Source organism: Gouania willdenowi, chromosome 6 (assembly GCF_900634775.1).
Source record: "Gouania willdenowi chromosome 6, fGouWil2.1, whole genome shotgun sequence".
Classification (NCBI taxonomy): Eukaryota; Metazoa; Chordata; class Actinopteri; order Blenniiformes; family Gobiesocidae; genus Gouania; species Gouania willdenowi.
Window position 1 is genome coordinate 55,439,099 of NC_041049.1, and position 23,383 is coordinate 55,462,481.

Genomic DNA, 23,383 nt, shown 5'->3' on the forward strand with positions numbered 1-23,383 from the left:
GTCATTGTGTATTTATGTCATTTTGCATTTTTTGGAGTCATTTATATTTCTGTTGTCGTTTAGCTTGTTTAGTACTGCGGGTTTGCGGAGTCATTTAGCGTTTTTCCATGTCTTTTTGTTTTGTGTTATTTGGAGTAATTTTGTTTATTACTATTGTTTTGTTCATTTTTGTAGTAGTTTTGTGGGTTTTTGTAGAATTTTCTGTTTTTGTAGAATTTGTGTTTTTCTTGTCCTTAACTGTATTTTATTTGTATTTTTCTGCCATATTGTTTGTTTACTTTGGGGGCCACGTAAAATTAGACCTAGGGCCGCCATTTACCAATGTCCGGCCTGACCGAATGTCCAACACTTGATAAGACACCGTTCCAAAACCAACTTTTCACCAAACTGACTTACATGTTAAACTATTACAATACCATGCTTAGATTAAATTGACCACCTACATTTGTTAAGTTCGTCTAATTTTTTCCAACTCTTGAACACATTGATGTCCATCATGATGCAACACTCGATGCTCTCAAGATTATGCAAGTGATACTTTGCACCTGTGCAGTAAGCGTATATATTTAAAATAGATGAAAACATGCCACTGTTTGCAGTATTAAATGCAGTAGTTCAGTTCAGTGTTTACAGGTAAGTTTTAATGTTGCCAGATTTCTACACATTTTGTGTTTAGTTTGATACAGATTACTGCAGAAAATATCCCCCCCCCCCCAAAAAAAAAGCAATTCATCAAGTAACTTCAATTCATTCAGTTTATTGGTACCTTCCATCAAGTGTGCATTGAAAGTTCACAATTACATTTATAACAGAGTCACAAAGTGACAGAAACGACAGATCAGACAGGAGAGACGACACTTATAGCAGCATCACGGCAGCCTTCATGTTACAATACAAACACATAAAATGGGTGTAAATGTGCTTCACACTGTGTTTAGTCTGAAACATGTGTGTCTTTCACACGACTTCAGGGCACCAAAAACAAACTTTTTTAGTAAATCACTGGATAACATTCAACATGGAATTTTAGGGAGAGTAAATAATTAAGTATCAATATCATTTGACTGACACACTTTCTAATATTTGTGCAGAATTCTGTTTCTCATACAGAAGCATTTATCTAGTTTTTTTTTTTTTTTTCTAAAGTATTTTTCGCACCCAGGTTAGTTTAACATTTAAGTTTATGTTCAGGGTTGCTCTCAGTTTATGATCGTCTCTTGCTTTGAGTCAGTGTTTGAAAAGCCTGTATAATTGATTATACAACTCCAAAGCACTGTGCAATATAATAAATGTGAAAACAAGCTGAAAAATCAAAAAACAGTAACAATACATCAGTTCATTGCCCAGCCTCCAACTCTAGACCAGAATCTGTCAAACAGAAGAAATCAAGAAGAAATTCTCACCGCTCTAAAATCAAAATAATAATTTCAGAAACAAAAAAAAAACCTCCCACTTTAAAGGCGAGCAAGTATTTCCTTCACATTTGAATAGTTTTTACTTTCCAGTCCTTTCAAAGACACTGTATATGTATCAGTATGATTGACTTTTTCCTCCTTCAATAATCAATAGTGTCTCTGCATAAATGTGTTCCTGTTCCCAGTTTAAATACAATCAGACAGTAAATAGTTTTAGAATTCATAAAGTATGTGAGTCACAAAAGAAGATTAATCTGATGAAAGTGACCGAATGGTCTCACTGCTACCAAAGAAAAGCAGCTGAAAGCTAAAGAAAAATAAGTCACATCAAAATAAAAACAGATTTTAACAAAAATCCAATAAACTAAAAAAGGAAATTAGTGTGACTCAGCAACCAACGATTGGATTCAGGAAAGATTCATGCAATAAAGCAAATCCCAATGAATGTCAACACGGCTCCCAAAGGTAAATTAATATAAGGTGGTGAAACAGCATCAAGGTGCAAAGCCTGATGGGACATTCTCCTACCCAGTTTACATCTGTGAGGCATTCAAAGCAAACTCTCTCTCAGGCTCCCACTGGTGGACATGTTGGACGTCTCGCTGTCCATCGGCGTCCGATTCCACGTGTGAAAGTCCAGCAGAGCTTGGCTGAGCTTCTCCATCCAGTCTAATCTGTCCTGCTTTGTGTCTGCTGAGAACCAGCACCTGAAATAAAGACAAAAAAAGTCACCACCATGGGGGCTGTGAACAGAGAACACACTGGCACTTTAAACAGAAGAACAAATCATGACCAAAAAGACGTTTTATTATTGTACATACTAATGTACCACTTCGTCTTAAGATACATTCATATTATGGTGTTTAGCAGAGGTGTAAAGAGTACTGATATATCCTACTCAAGCAGAAGTACTGCTACCTGGCTAAAATTGTACTCAAGTACAAGTCATACATAAAACACTCAAGTACAAGTAAAAAGTAGCTCAATTAAATAGTACTCGAAGTAAAAGTTATTTTCACCCCCTATGTTTATTTTTGGTAATAAATTTTGCCACTGTTCCTTTGCATACAGTAAACATCTCATGTATTGTATAGTATAACATAAGAGATGAAATCTTGCACAATTGGAACTTGATTTATTTTTCACGAAGGCATTTGTATAAAATACAATTATTTTTAAAATAAAATAACACCAATTAATTAAATGCAAAAAAATATATTAATTTTCTCTGATTAGTCTCTGATTGGTCGGCTATGATGTGATGTATTTGATTAATCATTTTAAAACCAAATATATTGCATAAAAATGTACTCAGTAAAGGTTTAGAAATGTAACAAATTTATTTTAAAATGTATGCATGTACAAGTAAAATCACTGATTTAGAAATACACTCAAAAAAGTACAAGTACCCATAAAAGCAACTCAATTACAGTAATGTGAGTACTTGTAATCAGTTACTTCCACCTCTGGTATTTATTATTTTTTCCACTTTTTTCTTTGTCCAAACTAAACTATTTATATAACCCCAGATTTTCAGATATCGGGCAAATGGATGGGAAGAAAATAACTCCCTTCCTGATTCAGAAATGCAAATTTTGCATAAATTATTTTTTACTTATTTTCTAAAAATAAATAAATCAAGCTGAATTTGTAATATGACAGGGAATATAACCTCATATGCATGTTTTAGGACAATATCACGCATTTACACTACGTTTTTCACTATTTAACATTAACTGTCAACTACTGCGCAAAATATGACGCGATATGACGAAATTCACCTCCTAAAATGAAAATAGCTTTATGACAAAACTAAACCCTCACCGCCATATTTTGGGACAATGTCAGGCATTAACACCATGAAACATGTAGCCTAATGTGTTAAAAACTAGCAACTTTAGCTAACGGAAAAGACATCTCGAAACATTAAATAAATAAGTACTAGTTAACTCAACCCTATTAAGCATGCTTGGCAAGATTTTAGGACCTTTAAAAGCCTTTAAGGACATCTGATCTGAAAAAGACGATGCAACGAATACAAAACAAAAAAGATAGACCGACTTGGAAATAGGTAAATTCTGATTGAATTTGTGAGATCTTAGATTCCCGTTCAATGATGCTGCCGGTATGCAGCACTTTCCATTTGAGATAACGCTCAGCATCTTTGGAGTTTAATACATTTTAAACATTAAAATAAAAGAGGCTATATTTCCAAAACAGTAAAATTATTACATGACTTTTAATTTTTTTAAATTCCATAACTTTTCCAGGAATTTCACGACTGTGGGGACCCTATCTATATTTACTTATAACTATTGAGTTCAAAAAGTTATGTTGAGGTTGTGAGCTGGTTATGCTCTAAGAAAGCTATAACCACTTAAAGCAGAACTAAGTACCTTGCGGTTAGCGCTCCCCCTAAAGGTCCCTTTTGGTTATGTCACTGTCGTAAACACTCAGCACCCTCCGCCGCCTGCCCCACCCCATAGCTACAAGTACACCATTGCTCTCCCAAGACGGTAACAACCGATCACTGAAAAATCTTAATACAACAGTGACACTAAAGATGCTTTCACACACACAGTCCCATGTGACCATATGAACAGTATGAGGAAGAGTAAAATAAATGAATGATGTGGGAGTAATATGGAAGAGAGTGTGGAGATGTCTTTGTGTGCTGACAAAGCGGCTCTGAAAATGGATGGAAGGATATTTGCCGTGTGTGCTGCCTGATGGAGCGCTGGGTTGCGAGTGTGTGCCTGTTGCCGTGACGACAGTACGTGATTGCTGTGTGCTGCTGCTGTCACTGCATGGAGGTATTCTCTGCATTTTTTTGCGGGCTCCGTTATGATATAAGTTTGAGAAAAGTGAATTTGTAGACAACCGTGCGCAGCCACAGGGCTGGTCATAATCTTGCATTAGTTTGTATTGGGCAGCTGTAAAACAGTACGTCTTCCCATCGGGTCGGAGGCATGGAAAGTTGCAAGTGCTGTTTTCTGGCCAGAGACAGCAGGGGGTGATGAAAGACCCCCAATCACCCCATAAACACTTGTATTACCCTCACAGGGACTATGAGAAGGATTTATTAAGGTGAAAAAGTTACTTAGTTCTGCTTTAATCAATAGATTGTCCTTAAAAAAGTGCATTAATAACTGAAAAGGATGCCATAGAAAACCACTTCTGTAAAGTATACAAACTGATTCCAATCAGTCTAAAGATCCTGATTACAGGTTAAAGACCTAACTTCTAGGTATCTCCATGGAGTTCTTTGTCATGCTTACTTGGCCAAACCATCCTGATTGTTGTCCTGCTGCAGCTGTGGGGCATTGTTCACCAGCTCAAAGGTGAAAGGTCGAGCGCAGGAGTCTCTCTTGACTGGTCGCACGCACTGACTGGGAAAGCTGAACAGAGACAGACAGCCCTCAGCTTCCTAGGAATTAGAAACAAACACATTTACATTAAACGCTCTGTTGTTTTGCTCCCAACCCTTTGGAGGCCTGAAGAAAATGATGTTTTTGGATACTGGATAAAAATCGCAATGGGTGTTAATTTATGCAAGTGAGATGATTGAATGTTTATTATTATTTGAATCAGTCCTTACTTTGATTTCCCTGTCATTTGGGTGGTTCCAGTAGTACATGTTGCATCCCTCCAGCAAAAAATACCTGCGGTTCCACACCCCGTATCCACTGACCAACTCAAACATAGTCTAGAAACAGCAGCACGACCAAAGGAGAGAGACAAAAAAAAGACAGTGAACTTGAATATTTTATGTTTATCTATTGCCACAGTAACAGTATTGGTAAAATTACTGACCAGAAACCCTTGATGCAGAACGTTTGAATGGCTCACGCTGTCAAGCTGCAGGTAGATGTTGCCCTCTAGTGGGGAGAGAAAAGGCACCTACACATGCACAGGAATAAAGGGGAAACATTGTAAAACTCTTGATGTCCAGTGAAACAGATGTAGTTTAAAGGGATTGTTTCAAACACACAAGGCTGTGAGAGGCCAAAGCCATCTACGTAAAGGCAAAAGTTTTGATACTAGTTACAAATGAATGTAAGAGGAAATATTAACCTATAAAGTCAGTGGTTAGTTAAGGAGTTTAGGTTTGGGAGCATTCAAAAAAAAAAAAAAAAAAAAAAACAATGAAAAATGAAAAAAAGCTTCACATACAGTACCTATCAAGCAACCAACCAAAAGCTAATTAGGAATGTTACTAGGTAATCACAATTTAGATTTAAAAAGAAAACTGTCAAAAACACAAGAAATTAATTAAGATTAAATACAAGATATAAGGATCTTGCAGAAACTTTAAAAACATTTTCATACCTTACAGCTAAAGGCAGATTATTCTAAAATCAGTGAGATCTGTCCATTATGGAGGAGTAGGTACAACCATATTATGGTCGTGAAAACTCCAAAGCTAAAAATCAAAGGTCTTTCCCATTAAAAATGATTCCCAATCAACAGATACCAAGTATAGAGCAGCATATGATGGTAACAAATGCTTTTTATAATGTTAAGTAAAAAAATATCTTCCTACACTACATTTTGTACAACACATCCAGCTAAAACTGTGGTTACATAGCCAAACTACAAAAACTTGACTATTTTACATTTTTAATATTAAAAAAAACAAAACAAAAAAAAGGCAATAATTCCTCCACAATATTGTACACTAATGCAAGTCATGTAGAGGTATAACAACAATGTTTTAATGACTGTGGCAACCCAGTATGAGTCATGCTGAGGATCAGTTGCCACAGTCCTATCAGGGTGAAGGAGGAGTGAGTTACAGTTAGAGAGCACGAACAGGAAGAAAAAGAGAAGGTGACGATGCTAAGCAAAGTGTGAAACCTTTTCCTGAAATTCATCTCCAAGCAGCCTCCTGATTTTTCCTTCAAGTTTCATCTGAGTGGAAGAGCCGAGGGGGAGGGAGAGAGACGGGTCAGACAGACATTACATTGGGGTGAGCTCACCCATGTGTAGGAATAAAAGAACAAGATTAAAGGGTGCGCAGGAAACACTAATGCTGTGCTTCGAAAAACACTGTAGGGAAAACCCCAGTGACAGTGGCTTTGTTACATGGCATATTTTAGGATCCAAGGTTTTTTTCCTGTTGATTTCAAAATCACTCTATAAATACCTTATCCAATGGGAACTTGTTGTGTCCAAATGAGGCCAAAGTGAGCTTATGTGAACCCACAAGACAGAAGTTACTGGAGCGACGAGTCTTCAGCGCAGGGAGAGCCACAGCTGAATAAGAGGCACAAACCAATAACAAATACTTTTAAAATAATTTACATTATAAGAGCAATAATGCACTAGATTACATGTCAATTAGGTTTAATTGATTATTATTAACAATAATCAAAGAAAGAAAGTTTATTTTAAGAACTTAGAAACACTCTTTCTAGCTAATAATAATAGTATGAAATATTAATAATAATGAATATTTTAATAATTGATGATGATTTTGAATACACAGACAGTTTTACTTGAATAAGCAAAGAAAAAAAAAAATGCTTACTATATCGTTTAGGGATTTATTTTGAGATTCAAAGTGCTGTAAAATTTAAATTGAATTCCAAGTTAACAGGTTAAGAAAAGAAACCTGACGTCTCAAAATATTTCAAATGCCAATTTTTAAACATTTTTTTTAAAGGTGTCAGTCAATTTTATGTTACACACTGACAATATACTGCAAATGGCGTCAGGTTTCTTCTGTTAAGTCAAAATCAAATTCTACAGCAGTTTGAATCTCAAAATACATTCCTAAACATCCCAAAAGCCACAGCTCTGTTGAACCCTCTATTCCAATCAACCTGAGCAGTGACTACTTCATCAACTTCTTTACTGATAAAATTCTAACAATTAGAAACAAAGTTAATGTCCCCCTGCAGGAGTGCTCAATAATTTCAATAATGGAGTCTATCTGAACTGATCTCAATAGTTAGTGCTTCTAAACCAACAACCGGTCTTTTAGATCCAATCCCATCTCCACTATTTAAAGATGTTCTTCCACTAATCAGGACTAATAAGATGAACTGGATTAACACATCTCTAGTAACAGGTTATGTACCACAGGCCTTAAAAACCACTGTAATCAAACCACTCCTTAAAAAAACCAACCCTTGATCCAAGTGACTTGACCAATTATAGACCAATATCCAATCTCCCTTTTATTTACAAAATTCTTGAAAAAGTCATCGCAGATCAACTATGTGATCACCTACGTACATAGGGACAATTTATAAGAGAGCTTTCAGTCTGGCTTTAGAGCCCAGCACAGAGACTGCCTTAGTCAAAGTAACCAATGATCTCCTTTTAGCCTCAGACAGAGGGTTGGTCTCAGTTCTGGTGCTCTTAGATCTCAGTGCAGCCTTCAATACAGTGGATTATCTACTGCTGCAGAGACTGGAAAGCATTTTTGGGATTAAAGAAACAGCGCTGGGTTGGTTTAAATCCTACCTGTCAAACAGAACCCACTTTGTTCATGTTAATAATCTCTCCTCAGTGCACGCCAGAGTTAATCATGGAGTTCCACACGGTTCAGTTCTGGGACCAATACTCTTTACATTATATATGCTTCCACTAGGTAATATTATCAGAGAACATACTATAAATTTCCATTGCTATGCAGATGATACACAGCTTTATCTCTCAATGAAATCTGATGAAACTCATCAGTTATTAAAACTCCAGGCCTGTCATAAAGATATCACATCCTGGATAAGTTGTAACTTTCTCCTTCTTAACCAGGATAAAACTTTTTTTTATTTGGTCCAAAACACCTTAGAGATTAATTATCAGAGCAAATAGTGTCTCTGGATGGCATTACTCTGTCACCCAGCACCACAGCAAAAAACTTAGGCGTTATCTTTGATACTGACTTATTCTTTAATTCTCATATTAAACAAATCACAAGGACAGCCTTCTTCCACCTCCGTAATATCTCTAAAATCAGAAATATCTTGGCCCGGAGTGATGCTGAAAAATTAATCCATGCATTTGTTACATCTAGACTAGATTATTGTAACTCTCTACTGTCAGGATGTCCTAGTAACTCACTAAAAAGTCTCCAGGTAATTCAGAATGCTGCGGCTAAAATATTAACAGGTACTATCAGGAGAGAGCATATTTCTCCAGTATTGGGTTCTCTTCATTGGCTTCCTGTAAAATCTAGAATAGAGTTTAAAATCCTCCTGTTAGCATACAAAGCTCTACATGATCAAGCTCCTGTGTATCTTAAAGACCTGTTAGTGCCCTATCGTCCGGACAGAACACTCCGCTCTCAGTCCGCTGGTTTCCTGGAAGTTCCTAAAGTATCTAGAAGTAGAACAGGAGGCAGAGCATTCAGCCACCAAGTGCCTCGCCTTTGGAACCAGCTCGCAGTCTTAATATGGGAGGCTGCTACTCTCTCTACCTTTAAAAGTAAACTCAAAACCTACTTATTTGCTAAAGCATATACTGTATAATAGCGTTAACCTACAGTAACCATTAGGAAAAAAGCTCTAAACCTAAAAATAGGAACTGAGAACTAAGATTATATAGTAGAACACCAACATTATATTCAAACACGATCCACAATCTACACATAGCTCTAATGGGATTCAATGGGATGATTGTCCAGGGCCACAGTTGTGCTGGGTTGTAGATAACCCCCACTTCTTTTCCTCGTTGCATAGCCCATCACACTGCTCACACTGCTTCACACGAGCATGTGAACACGTCTGTGGTGTGTGATGTTACGAATGTGTTTCAGAGAAAAGTGTTAAGGTTCATTAAAGTGTTCAGAAACGGTGTTTAGGTGACCAGGTTTAGTTCACGGACAATGTTGCCATGGTAATATACTCAGAGAAGAACATACCTCGCGTTAAGGAATGGGATACTCAGAGTTTCCCACATTTGAGCCCGGACATACTCAGAGTTTGAACATAACCCGCTTTATGGAATACCCCTCAGTTACTATGATATCCACCCCATATATATTTTTTTTTTCTTGCAGTCTGTGCCTTATCCTCACCCTCTGCTCTCTTTTCTGTTTCAGGTGTCTTGATGCTGGAGCTGGCGGTTCCTGATAAATGGCTCATGGCTCAACTAATCTGGGACACTCGGATGCACTGATCAATGGTTCGCGGCTCAACTGGTGTAGAACACTCGGATGGACTATCCTTCTATCCTATTCTGTTTGTCCCTCTGTTCACTAACCCCAACCAGTCGAAGCAGATGGCTGCCACCTTGGAACCTGGTTCCGCTGGAGATTTCTTCCTATAAAAAAAGAGGGAGTTTTTTTCTTCCCACTGTCGCTAAATGCTTGTTTATGTGGATCTTGTTGGATTTTTTATTTTTACTATGGACTTTATATTTTGTTCAGCGCCTTGAGATGACTGTTGTATTTTGCGCTATATAAATAAAGTTGAATTGAACATTATGAAAGTATTGTTATTTGTCTTTGCTTATTAGAAGTAAAAGCGTGTCTGACAGTGCATTAAAAATTATCAGCAATTATCAATATTTTGTATTATTAGCAAGACAGAAAGTTTTTCGAAGGTCCTTTCTTTTCATTTTTAGATGTTGAACTTAATCTGCAAAACTCGACTGATATTGCAAAAATAAGAGTTTGCCAAAAATAATTTGTCACCTCATTCATGTAAACAAGAAAACTTCAGATTTTATGTGATGAATAAAAACTCACTTACGTGTCAGAGTATTACTGGATCTCTGGTGAGAAAAAAACAAAGATGTTAGAAAATACAATTGTAAAGTGCAAATTGAAAAATAGAAAGAAACCCCCATATACCTGCCCACACTTCAAAATAAAATGGGACACTCACTGTGAGAGTATTCAGAAGTTTTCTTGGGGTGACCTGAAGATATATATATATATATATAAAAAAAGCTTAATGTGCATTATTTTCCCATTTAAAAGCTAAGGAAAAAGTCAGCCTTACCCGTGACTTGGTTGAAGCTCGGTCTGTGCTGCAATGAGGACCTGAAGTGTTGTCCTGGACAAATAAACAATTGCTATTTAATCAGAACCAGCAGCAAAACTGTAAACAAACTCAGTACTGCTGCTAATTCAGATGCAAGCAACGCATTTAACATTTCCAATCAAAAAATATCCAAATTACAGTGAATTTGCAATGAGAGTAAAAGGTGTGTACTAAACCAGCCAAAACGCCACGATTGAGTTTGTTTTACTTTTAATAATACATTAACAGTTTTAAATCAAAACAAAAAAAAATTCTTACCAGGCTGTAAACTTCCACATCAATCTCAAATGAAGAGTGAATATCCTTCCTAAAAGGACAGAACATAAAATGTGGAAGGAGACTCAAATCTGAATTTTTAGGACTCCATTACAGTCTTTTTACTCTGTGAGCTGGCGTAACAAGTGCTGGAGAAACTGTGGACTTGTTGGTGATCAAATGCACATATTTTGGGAGTGCCCCATTTTGTAACACTTTTAGACTGAAGTTACTGAAGCTACTTAAAGTGAACATTTCCAGAGACCCTTTAACATTTTTACTGGACATATTCACGGGTGATCTGTCCCATGATCAGAAGTTTTTGCTGCATCTCCTAACGACTGCAAGAAAAATGATAACCTGCTAGTTGAAACCTGAACCACCTACGGCCTCACAATGGATACAAATAAATCAGACAGGTATACAAATGGAACAGTTGACAGCACAACTCAGACTTAAATCTTTGAAAGAAGATGGGGACCAGTTTTAAACCTTATTGGATAGGCTACTTACACCTTTTTCTTACTTTATTTGTTCTTGAAGTAGGTCTTTTCTTTGTCCTTTCTTGCAACCATATATCTTTAACTGAAAGCTAGAGCCCAATCTCAGGACTATTGTTATTGTTTGTATTTACGTTGAATGTTGTCAAATTAATAAAAAATGACAAAACAAAACAAACCACTGCTTAAGACATGAAAGAAGCTCAATAAAAATATTTGTGTAACATCAAATTGATAGACACCTTAAAAAACAAAAAACAAAGGTTAGGTTTCTTTTTGTTCCAAAAAAAAAAAACCTGTTAATTTAAAATGCAGTTTTACTTCTACAGCAGTTTTAAGATTAAAACCAATTACAAAGTTGTTTTTATTTTTTGCTGATGTTAAGTAAAACTGTGCCTCACAGTGTGACCACGGTAGGAAAGGAGATGGTGTCTCCATTCTTAGCATCAGCAGCTGTGGCCAGCGGAGTAGCAACAACTGTGCAGCTTCCATATCGGATCAGGACGAAGAAGTAGTGACTGGGACGACCTAGATCAATATGGAAAAAAGTCGTTATGAAGTAACTCATTGATAAACCTGCTGGAAAGCATTGTTGCTGGCACACCTGGGCGGTTGTGCGATGAGCAGACAAATTCCACTTTGAGAGGTAGCTGGATGTTTGTGATGCTGACGGTGCCTCTACAGGGCTGCTGGGAAACGTAGTCATGTTCCTCTGTGGCTTCTGCAGACTCTGAGCTCCTTTGCTCCCTCAGTCTGGTCACCTCTGCCAGCAGGGCCGAGCGCTTTTCACCTGACACAGCAGTAATTCAAATCAAAACCATTTACAGATCAGGAGTACATGTATATTTTACTATGTTTTATGGTTTAAAGTCAAACTTGAACATGCCCCACTAAACAACTAAGCAAAATTCGTAACAGTACACTTGTATACATTTCATTATTTGCCTCCTTGAACTCAAAACATCTCAGTTGTAAGGGTGTAAGAAAAAAATCGATTTGGCAATAAATCGCAATATTTCAGTCCGCGATTATCGCATATATCCAAAAAATGTCAAACCTGATTTTTTTTAATTTTTTAACAAAAACTACGCAAACATGTGCATATCACATAAAAGCCCAGTCACTCATGAACCACATCAGACCTTGTTAAACTACCTCACTCCTCAATGCATTTTTAGCTTGGAAGTTGATTGCACTTTATATTCATAAAACATACTGGGCACTTTTATAGATGAATGTGGTTAGTTTTTTATAAGAATGTTACAGAATATGAATCTATTGTAGAAGCAAAAGTTAAACTTTTTTGAAAAATGGAATTAGACAGTTTGATAAACATACCACTAGTTTTTTTTTTAAATATTGGCATTTGAATTACAGTTAGGTACCAACTTACAATGTATTTCCTTTTTTAAACTTGCAATAACAAGTAAATGGTACAGTATTTCATACCATTTTGTACTTGTAAAGGTAACATTTGTCAATATTGATATCGCAATGTTCATCGTATCGTTTACTACCAGGCTATATCGTATTGTGACATGCTAATCATGAATTGTATCATAGGGTCAGATTCATGGTAATGTACATCCCGAGTTGTAAGCACGTTGAGATCTAAGATCAGGAAAAGTGATGTGGCCTACATACAGGAGACCAGCAGCAGTTTCTCTGCCTCAGCCTCCTCCAGAGACCCTCGGCCATGCTCTTCATCAGTGCAGCAGCTCAGTGCCTGCAGCGTCTGATTGATCACGATCTGTAGCTTTGCCGAGTCATCATTAAGAGCCTGAGAGGAACGAAAAAAATAAATAATAGAAGTTATTCTCTCAATCACTGTTTACACAAAAACTCCTGCAGCATACACCAAAAAGCTTCCTAGTCTCAACAAGAATATCGTAAAATAGAGGAAAAAAGTCAGGGAGAGTGGGACATTGTAAGACATGAGACAGGGATACAATGACATGATGGATTTGACTTTTTGATACATATCCTGCTTGAGGAATAATTTTATTCTCATTGATAGACTCCAACCTTCTATTCGCTGCACAAAACAGTTTTACCGTGATCTTCTCCTTGCTGTTCACTGAAGGTTGAGGAATGGACATCTCTGCAGCTCGTCTCTGAACACCAGGAGTGACACTTTGAATGGTGCGCAGCTTACTCTGTCTTTGTGTACGATAGGCATCAATACTGTCCGACAGACACACACAGACACACACACACACACACAGGCAATCAGAGCAAATATTCAGATATTGGAGCATTGGAGAAAATATCGGATTTTATCGGACTGCATCTAAATTCACCGATATTAACGCTCTGATGAAATTTTGTGCGCTAGCACTTCTATCCACACTCCAACACAGTAACCTACTGTTGCTGACTATTGTTTTCTGTTTGAGTAACATCACTTGATAAAGCCTTGTCTAACATTCCACAATACAAAAAAAAGTGATAAAAGTATGTATGCTTCGTGCTGATATCGTATTGGATCAATATCAGTATCGGCCGATAGGCAAGGCTGCATATCGGAAGTGAAAAAGTTGCTTCGTGACATTCCTAGTAATAATGGTTAATTAATGCGCATTATGCTTATAAGATACTTGTTAACATTCATCCATTATTACAGTGTATATGTAGTATTTATAATTAATGCATAATAAGCACTAATGAACTATTAATAAGCACTTATATGATGGTATATTAACAGTTAACAAGCACTTGTAAGACGATATAAGATGCTTGTCAAAAATCGAAGAATATTGTTTACTAAAGCTGATATCTATAGTTTGAGAAATCTATGTTTATGTATGTTTCTTTTGAAATGCAAAAAAATACCCAACTAGTCATACTATGGTCTACTGCCGATGGTCATTCATGTATATAAGTCCCTCCTTCGTCCTATAGACCCCTATACAAATGGAAACAATCGCCGAGTGCACCCCGCCATTAGGCTTCGACTCCTTGTTTTTGAGACTGTCAATCAAAGTGAATGTGGAACTGTGCACGGAAACAAGGCCGCACGTTACAATAGCAAACGGGTGAATAGGATTTTGGCTCTTACCTGACCTATAGACATATATCATTGTGACCCGATACAACTTGTTGTGTTCCGCGATGCGCATGCACAAAAGTAGAGGCGTGGTTTCTGGTAGATTTCGAGAGGCAGTGGGAGGATGTGGAGCTGTTTAGGGCGGGACATCGAGACGTTTCTCAGAAACTCCGAATAGCAGCTTTAAGGTACTGTGATAACTGTTAATTAAATCTTAATCAGCACAAAACTATTAATATTCATATGACTGTATATCAACAGTTAATAAGCACTTGTAAGATGATAGACACTTATTAAAAATGATAAAGACTATGAGTGTTTATAAAAGTACTGTAATAACAGTTAATGCTTAAAAGGGTTCCTTTACTGTTTTTAAAAAATGTGGCCTACAACCTTTGAAATGTCCTTATTAGAAGATCTATGCCTAACAAAACACATTCTTTTGCACCATATTTGTTTTATTAACTTTTAAACTGAGACTGCTTTACCCTGTGCACCGCCATGTGGAAATTACGTCATTGGCAACATGATAAGCCCTTTAGTCCATTGAGTTCTATGGGAGGTGAAGCATTCAGCATCATTTAGCAGCTTTTTCAGTCAAAATGACAACTTGTGCTGCTTTGGTTTGCTCTAACAATCAGTAAAACTTTGAAAAAAGTCAGTGTGTATATAAATAAAGGCAACAAGGATTCAACTGCATTGAGCAGCAGTAGAATTTTTTAGGATTATTTACATGCACACGGACCTCTCCTTAATGGCTTCTATGAAACAGCAGAGAGGAAACTGTTGCCCCCTGTGGCCACAGATTTTTTTGCGTCACAATTTTAATTTATCATCACTCAGTAAACAAAAGAGGTTTACATCAAATTTCTTAAAGTTTTAGCGATTGTTTGAGCAACCCAAAGCAGCACAAGTTATTACATTTTTGATTAATTTTCTTTTTATTAGTATTTATTTTGGTTCCTCACAGTACAACTTAAAAACTAATATTTTCTGAAAAAATTGATTAATATTTCTAAAAAAAAATACATTTTAAAAAATTGATGTGGAAAACAGAATTTGAAAAAAAAAAAAAAAACAAAACCCGCATATACATTTAAATGTATAAAATATATATTTTTTTAAATAGTAAATGGAATCGAAATAGCAATATGTCAGAAAAATCGCAATTAGGTTTTTTTGTCAAAATCGTGCAGCCCTACTATAAGATGAGTGCAGCATTAACTACCTGTACAAAGGAGCAGATTCCTTTGGTTGTTCAGATGATTCCTCTGGAGTTTGGAGCAAAGGAGGAGGATTGGACTCTTGGGACGCAGCCAGACGCTGATTGTGAAAAATTAATCGTACTGTCAGGATACATGTTAATCTAAAACTGATTTCTTATTTGTTTGATTTAGGAAAAAATGGCATTGAGTGAAATAAAATAAATACATCCTTACAAGTGGTGTAACTGCAGATTCTATGGACTTGCTGAGAGGAGAGAGGATACCAGTAGGTGGAAAACCTAGAAGCTCATCACTGGTGCTTTCAAACGCTTTCCTTTCATCGCATTCGCTCGTGTTGGCCTGGCACTTCTCTTCACATCTCCCCTTGTCAGCATTGTTCTCTGCTTGGACCTTGTCTCCAGAGCAGGTATAGATACCGCTGTCTCTTTCCTCTGTGTCTTCATTGTCCTGCTGCTCATCCTCCATCTTCTCCGCGTATTCCAGCACCTCGTCAAACATCTGGTCAATTATTTCAGCAGCGTTCGTCTCGTTGGAGCTCAGTTCAGCATCTGAGCAAAAAAATGTGGGGAAAAAAAAAAGACCACAATTGATGAAAAATTACCTCGACGACAAATGATCAAAAAGAAAGAAATAACACAAGATATAATGTCCAGCCAAATGTTTGGCCTCTATGTGATCTTTCAAGTTCTCAAAAATAAAATAAAGTAGGCCAAGTCATTTGGTCCAATTGTTTACATACAAGGGGTGTTTCATTTCAACGTGTGTGTGGTTTTTTTTTAGGACAACACCACATTTGTGCATAATTAATCCATTCTTTTGTCTCTTTTTCTTTATACTCATCATTGCTCAGTGGTTTAGTGACCATCGACAAATTTCACCACCCGTGCACTCCGTCTCTTTAAGTGTTCACAGGGAGTTCAGTTCAAGCAGACCTCCTGAGGCCAGCCTTACCTGACAGAGTAGTTGCTGCTGTAGAATCCATTGAAATGTTGATCAGGTCAGGTTCCAGGGAGAAGTTGACTTTCTTTGAGCTTTCACCTCTGCTTACATCACTAATCTGTTCTACTGCATCATCCTGAATATCAGCCTGCATCCCTGTATCATGCTGATGTGACATCTGAATCTCTGAAAAAGTCTGAGCTTTGTCATTTTCATCAACATTATATGGGGGGGCCTGATATGTCTCCATTTCTGTCAGAGTTTGGGATGCATTTTCATAAAGTGAACTTTCCATTTGTTTACATTTTTCTGAGTCTCTCCAGTCCAACTGTGGATCCAAAACATTCTTTCTTTTAGATTTGTCATTAACATGAGTTTGTCCTTCTGTGTCGTCCAGCTTTTTCTTTGGAGAACAAAGGTTGGCATCTACCATACTCTCACTGGTTTCCATGTTTAAAGCTGAGTTGTCTCCCTCATCTGCACAGCATTCCTGAACAAATTTGTCTGCTTCTGCTTGACGGTTCTCATCTGCCAACATCTGTGATAAATGATGTGTCTTTATGGAGACGTCTGCATGTAAATCAGTCGATATCGGCACTTTAGCATGCACTGCCTCATCATCTATACCCGTCTCTTCGTCTACATATACACTGAAAGGCGGGTATTTCCATATTCTTAGCTCTTCATCAGTTGAAGGCTCTATCATGTCATATGAAGATTCTTCTGTCTTTTCATCTTCGTCAATACTGAACACCTCAGAGGGACTTTGTTCAGCCTTTTCCTTCATAATTAATTCACAAGGAGAAGCTAACGCCAATGAACCCTCTAGCTCAGACTTCATCAAATCTTCATTGAAAGCTGATTTGGAGAAATCCAGATCCTCAGAGAAGGAAAGCTTCTGCACCGTTAATGTCTCTGGGTGTTGGGTACTCGACTGCTCTTCGTCATTATGTAAAACTACAGGCTCTTCCTCTTTACGAAGTCGTTTAGCGTCATGAATAGCCCTTTGTTGATGTTTATCACTAACGTTTCCGAGCCTTAAAGATGCCACGGGAGCAGTGGTGACATCACGTGCTGTTCCACCTGTTGGAGAAGGAAGCCTGCATCTTATCGTGAGATGATCAGTTACAGTTTTTGCTGCTGTTCTACATTTTACAAAACCTACAAATACCCATTTAAACATCATTAGCAAAAGAAAGTCATTCACATAAATCTGATATTGGACAGAAGCAATTCTACTGTGAATTTACTGTTGCTACTATTGCAACAACACATCAGTAGGATAAAACTAAGTAGTTTCACAACGATCTAATCCAGGGGTGTCCAAACATAGCCCTTGAGGGCAGATTTTCAACATCTCCATGCTCTAACACCGGTCAGAAGCTTGTTAGCAGACTTCTGCAGAGCAGCACGATAACCCTTCATCAGATTCAGGAGTGTTAGAGCAAGAAGACATTTAAAAATGACTGAATTAGTGGTCATCAAAGGCCTGCTTTACAAACACCTGGTCGCAACCCAGCTCAGGTTCCCCAGGTGGTAAAAATACAACAACCAAGGATTGGTGAATTCTTCTTCACAATAATAAGAGCTGCACCATTTTGAACCAGTAGAAACATTTGTTGATGTTTTATAGGTGCTAAGCCTTTGAATCAGATAAATAAATGCCAGCCTACCCTTGCCAAAAGCATCAGTGAGGCTTGCGCGCCCCTTGACCTGTTGCTGATTCATTATTTTAATGTTCTGGGACATCCTTCCTGTGATAACAAACATTAACCACTTCGGACGAGGAACAAGTCACAGTATATGTCTTAGAACTAGGCCGACCAAATAATTAGCCATCTCTGCTTTAAAGGATGTTCATTTACTGCATTTATTCTCATGGTTAAAGCTTTACCTGTCACATTAGAATCAGCTCCAGATGTAGAGGCTTCAGAGAAGCTGTCATCTTTGATCTCTTCATCTCCAGAAACCTGCTGGAATTTCAAAATAAAACCATTTGAATTTGGGGGACAAAAAGGCAATGGTAAAATGAGCTCTCTTTGGAGATTAAAGACTGGAGTCCATTGGAAGAGGTGAAGATACCAGTTGTAATATAGAAATGTCATTAAAGTGATTATATGTAGGCTACAGATAAAGTGAGTGAAGGCATTTATAAGAGGCAGAGTCACTCTGACATTCAGAAAGCATCTTAGACTCCTCCTTCACACACACCCCAGAAGTTCCAAAAGGACACTATTGCTGTGATCGTTATTCTCAATTGATTACAGTGCCTCCAGTCATTACCCAAGTACAAAAAGTTCCCAGTGAATTCTATTCTTTAAACCACTGACTCACTTCCCAGGGTTTGGTGGGCGGCCAGAGAAATTTCCTCTTTGTTCTGGGGACCCAGGATGACGACAAAGAGGCGAGAACAGGAGTCCATCTCTGATAAAGGCGCATACAGTCACTCATAACAAAATCAAATAAATTATATAATAACAAAAAAGAAAAGTGAGCGCTGGTTAACGTCCCTGAAAATACTGTTAAGTATACTCGCTAATTTTTAATATAATAGATGTGGTTACTAGTTTGCCATTATAAAAATTCCATTCAACAGTCTTCTGTTTATTACTTATGGCTTGCTTCCATGTTTCAAAACTGAAAAAAGTAATTTAAAAAATTTTAGGTAGCCATGTGTGAAAGTAATAAACATGAAAAAAAGTTTAAATAATTTAAATTACAAGACCCTACAACCATTTATTAAAATGACAATTAAAATCTCATTTGTACCAAAATTGCTGATAAAAGGCTATGAAACAAGGGATTATGGTACTAAAATGGCTAATTACCTCATTCAAAGAGGGATCTGAGGTGCTCCTTTTCAGCCAGGCGTTCTCAGTGATAGGCTGCAAATGCAACAGGCTCAGCTCCTGCTCTCTTTCCTGATCCATGAAACGATAAATATATTAGATAAACTTGACAACAGAGCCGGTCCAGATAAAGTTACTGAACAAAAATACATTGGGTTTGAAAAGCTCCACAGAAACAAGAAAAAGCCTTGGGTTGTAATTTGAACCACGTGCTAGAGCATAATATGGATGTGCAACTCATTTACTGTCCAACTATTTCAATAGCTCAAAAGATACTGATTCCACGTGTTTTAGCAACTATGATGTGACCTTCCATCTTTTCATCTTAAAGGTTATACAAAGGAATCTCTTAAAAAATGGTTCCTAAAATGTTTAAGATGTGATCAAAACAAGTGGAGTCTGATTCAACGCTGGTAGATTTTAGCGATGTTAGTTGTTGAACCAACCTGGCGCATGCGAGATTCCTGCTTTGAGCTGGGCGTTGTACTTCCCTGCAGTTTCTGCTGAATGGCGGACACAAAGTCAGAGCAGAATCTCGAGTTGTTTGGTGAGGAGGAAGGACTATCCTGGACGACCGGCACTTTGAATCGTTCCATGCGTTGATTAAATTCTCTCTTGCCTGATCAAATAAGATAAATCTTAGAAATCATTCCAAATATACAATCAAGAATAAAAATGTGTATTTTGTTATTAAGTGGCTCTATTTTTTTAGGTGACTAAATCCTTTTAGTTTCGCTTTTACACACGCAACCTGATTTGTGTCCCAATGTCTAATGTAAAATGACAGGAGCGTCCCGAAAAAAGTGGGAGGTTAAGTAGCTTTTTCATGGATGGTTTACATGGGAGCTTTAATTCCTCTTTAAATCAGAATAAAAGTTTAAAATGACCTTGTAAACTCTCAATTCCTAATGCAAATTTAATTCTCTCACACACACGGACCTCGGCAAAAAGAACAGGCTTCATCGAGGCATGAAGCAGCAGAGTTATAGTAATGATGCGTGGGTCATTATAAAGTTAGATTTTTCACTCAGCGTCCTGAATAGTGGAGATAGAACAGCTGTTGAATTAACTGCTGGCTGTGATTGACCAAAGTACAGACTTATATCTCCTTTCTCCTCTGCTCTCTCTTCTGCTATGCGGAACAAACCGAAACAGTGTGTTATTGTCGAGCTGTTGCTTCAAAACTACAATCAAAATTACAGCTGCAGGCACTGTTGAACAGGCCCTCGCAACCACACGCATGTCAGGAGGTGGCGCACGTTTGAGGTGTGTTGCAAGTCGGGGTGTGGCAGACATTGTAAATTGCTGAGACGTAGCTGACCATTTTCAAGGATTATATCACAAACTTTCCTGCAATGTTCTGTGCAAATATAATGCCAATAATTTCCTTTTACCAATAGGTGGCGCAATGACCATCAATGACGGTTGGGTTAAACCATAACTCATTTTGGCTTACAAAAAAAAAAAGCTGCTATAATTAATTAGCATATACTCAGCTCTACAAACTCAACAAAGGCTCATTAGTCGTACCTCCACAGTCACAGCTCAGAAGGGCTTGGTGAACTCAAAATGAGAAGGCACCAGAAAGCCTTACAGTTTTGATTGTCTACAATTCATGTCGTCGTCATAGTCAGCGCATAAAAATTTGCAACATACAAAGTTAACATCTCAAACGGATTGAGCTGTTCTGCAAAGCTGCATTTAAGACAATTTTATGAAATAATTCATGAATGTTATCATTGCTGACCAAACAAATCCGACATTGCACACCCTTGAACCAAGCAGCAGCCATGTTGAAACTCTCAGGTCAGTCTGATCCTGATGCGCTGAGATATTTGAGACAGACAGATTCCTTGCTTTACATAGATTTTGTTTGTAAGCAGAAATGATTCCAATCGCTTCATGTCTGCATCTTAACTATTCTAAATTTGAGTGTTTACTTAATTTGCAGACTGTGTAAAGATTAGAAATGAATAACCAGACTGTATTGTAATACAATATATCCACAAAAAAAATGCATTTCTACCATTAAAAATTGTGCCAAAGCAACGTACTGTATTTTGTTGACATTATCAGCTCTTTTTAAATCATTATTTATACATAACTTTTTAAACAAGTATTATATAAAATGTGAGTGTGACAAATATTTGGTTTAAATGTTTAACACAGGCGCCAATCCTTACTAAGCAGAGGTTCTCTAAAAATCTCGTCCTCGCCCCCAGGATCTGAGAGGCAGCGTGAGACTGAAGGAAATCCTCCTGAAACCACAACCAGGCACAAACAATCACACTATTATTATAAGGCTTCAAAAAGGCATGTCAACGCTTTAACACCAACTCTGCTAATCCTGTAATATAGAGTTTGCTCAACTGTTATTTTCTTAAGTAGTAAAACAAATAAAAAACACAGTGCTTGAACATTTAACAGAATTGGATCAGTCAAACTAAAACAGCCCACAAATACACTCACCTTAGACTCAGAGACATGTTCGGAGTTTTCTGAACACCTTTAAATGGGTTCATTAATTTGTTAAGTTATATTTAGATTATTTTGTATATTTCAGAGAAGTGTCTTCCTTTTACAATTGGCACAGGATTAAAATACAAGTGATATGCCTAGTTATCAGTGAAATGTTGTTACCATCGATCGACTGGCTTAGTTGCAGAACTCGAGAGTGGACTGAGGGAACGATCGGTGTATCAGGTTTAGTCTGCAACTCCAGCAGCCGTCCAGAAGAGAATGTTGTTTTGGGGGTACGATTCTCCTGACCAGTTGCTTCAAGACGCCGCCGTTTCTGACCATCAGGTTCCTCTGCAACGTAAGATACAAAAAAAGAGAAAGAACAACAAGCAACTAGCAATTAAAAACTCAGGATTTAAATGCTTGTACATCTGTGAATAAGTTAGCAAACTTACCAGGGGCTAAGAAATTAACGTCATCTGAATCAGACAGAGGTTCTCTTTGTCTCTTCAAAGGAATGGTGCCATCTTTTTCCTCCATACCCTCCATGCTGACCTACAAAAGCAAACATAACTTCAGTCAGGTGTCTCACATTATATTGCGATTGCAATGTTTAGTATGTCATTGTCACAGCCCGTGTTTGCCCAGTCAGGGTCAGTATACACACATGACACATTATTATTATTATTATTTTTTTTTTTTTAATGTTTCAAAAATAATGTGTTGTACTGTAAATGTACTTTTGTGTGTGTGGATGTAACAATCATCTTTAGGAGAAACAATATATATTGTCATGTGCAAAACATGGAATTAATTGAACACTTAAGTTAATTATCTTATTATTTTTCATCCATCTGCAATTAATCCACTCTTCAACCATGACCAAATTGATAAAAGCCTTGTCATAAATCTCCGTTTCTGACTTTTACCTGTTGTATGAAGTAGGAAAATGGGGGTTAGGATTGAATTCATTAATTACTAAAACCTAAACAACAAAAATACTTGAGCAGAAAATGAAAACAAGCTGTGCCAACGCCCAGATAAGTGGTTTTGCGTTACGACTGGCTCGATTCGACACAAACATTTACGGCGCTAACTGCTTCCGCTAAATTTTAGCCAAGCTGTTTGCTTTCACCGGGACCTGATTTAAAGTAACATTGGGTATTTCCACCGATACGTTTTCACTGTCTGTGTTCAAGCCAAACACGCTAGATGAGCGTGATAGCATTATTAGCAGAAATCGAGCTAAAACTAGCTGTTCTGACCACAAACGGTCAAGTTAGCTGAAATCATATATGACAAATGTTTACATGGTTTACACAGCTGTGCTCTTACCTGTGCGAATGTCTGCTTAGTGTATGTGGCGAGTAGCGACACAGACTAAATAAACACCCGATTTGAAGTTTTACTCTCCTCCCTCAACTTTGAATTTCAGCGGATTTACTGACGTCAGCGAAAGTAACACCTGCGCACTGCAAAAAAAAACTTTCAACGCATGCGCGAAACGCGTCTACATCCGGTCGGCCTATTTTATGGCAATTTGTGTGCTGTTTTACGGGCCACCTTGGCGTCAAGCTTGGTTATATTAGGTTTGGTTTATATATATATATGTTTTGTTTATCAAACGCAGCAGAATAAAAGTCTGTCGGTCGTTCTGTGTGGTGTTTTTCATATATATATATATATATATATATATA

General features: G+C 37.4%; 1 protein-coding gene across 5 annotated transcripts; it reads right to left on the reverse strand.

Moving 5' to 3' along the window:
- Positions 1 to 1,092: 1,092 nt before the first annotated feature.
- Positions 1,093 to 23,173, reverse strand: anln2 (anillin, actin binding protein 2). Of its 5 annotated transcripts, XM_028448763.1 has the most exons (25): positions 23,022 to 23,173; positions 22,142 to 22,241; positions 21,867 to 22,037; positions 21,410 to 21,484; positions 19,673 to 19,845; positions 19,206 to 19,298; positions 18,712 to 18,801; positions 18,272 to 18,350; positions 16,390 to 17,460; positions 15,652 to 15,986; positions 15,441 to 15,535; positions 13,221 to 13,350; positions 12,811 to 12,946; positions 11,771 to 11,956; positions 11,568 to 11,694; positions 10,670 to 10,718; positions 10,370 to 10,423; positions 10,253 to 10,285; positions 10,118 to 10,139; positions 6,562 to 6,671; positions 6,273 to 6,326; positions 5,229 to 5,315; positions 5,014 to 5,121; positions 4,694 to 4,842; positions 1,093 to 2,122 (listed from the first exon to the last, which is right to left on the reverse strand). In XM_028448763.1, the coding sequence occupies exons 2-25, from the start codon at positions 22,233 to 22,235 to the stop codon at positions 1,966 to 1,968; spliced, it is 3,678 nt and encodes a 1,225-aa protein (XP_028304564.1). In that variant the 5' UTR covers positions 22,236 to 22,241; positions 23,022 to 23,173; the 3' UTR covers positions 1,093 to 1,965. The 5 variants fall into 5 exon arrangements, with proteins under 5 accessions (XP_028304564.1, XP_028304566.1, XP_028304567.1 ...); XM_028448765.1 differs by lacking the exon at positions 18,712 to 18,801; XM_028448766.1 differs by lacking the exon at positions 16,390 to 17,460.
- Between the last annotated feature and the right edge of the window lie 210 nt (positions 23,174 to 23,383).

Bases quoted from the DNA above. Each gene is read 5' to 3' on its own strand.
- anln2 (XM_028448763.1), bottom strand. From the start codon at position 22,235: ATGGAGGGTATGGAGGAAAAAGATGGCACCATTCCTTTGAAGAGACAA. The intron at 10,140-10,252 runs GTGAGTGTCCCA...TTTTCTCACCAG, and splicing joins AACTTCTGAATACTCTCACA to AGATCCAGTAATACTCTGAC. The intron at 6,672-10,117 runs GTAAGTGAGTTT...CCTCTTATTCAG, and splicing joins ATCCAGTAATACTCTGACAC to CTGTGGCTCTCCCTGCGCTG.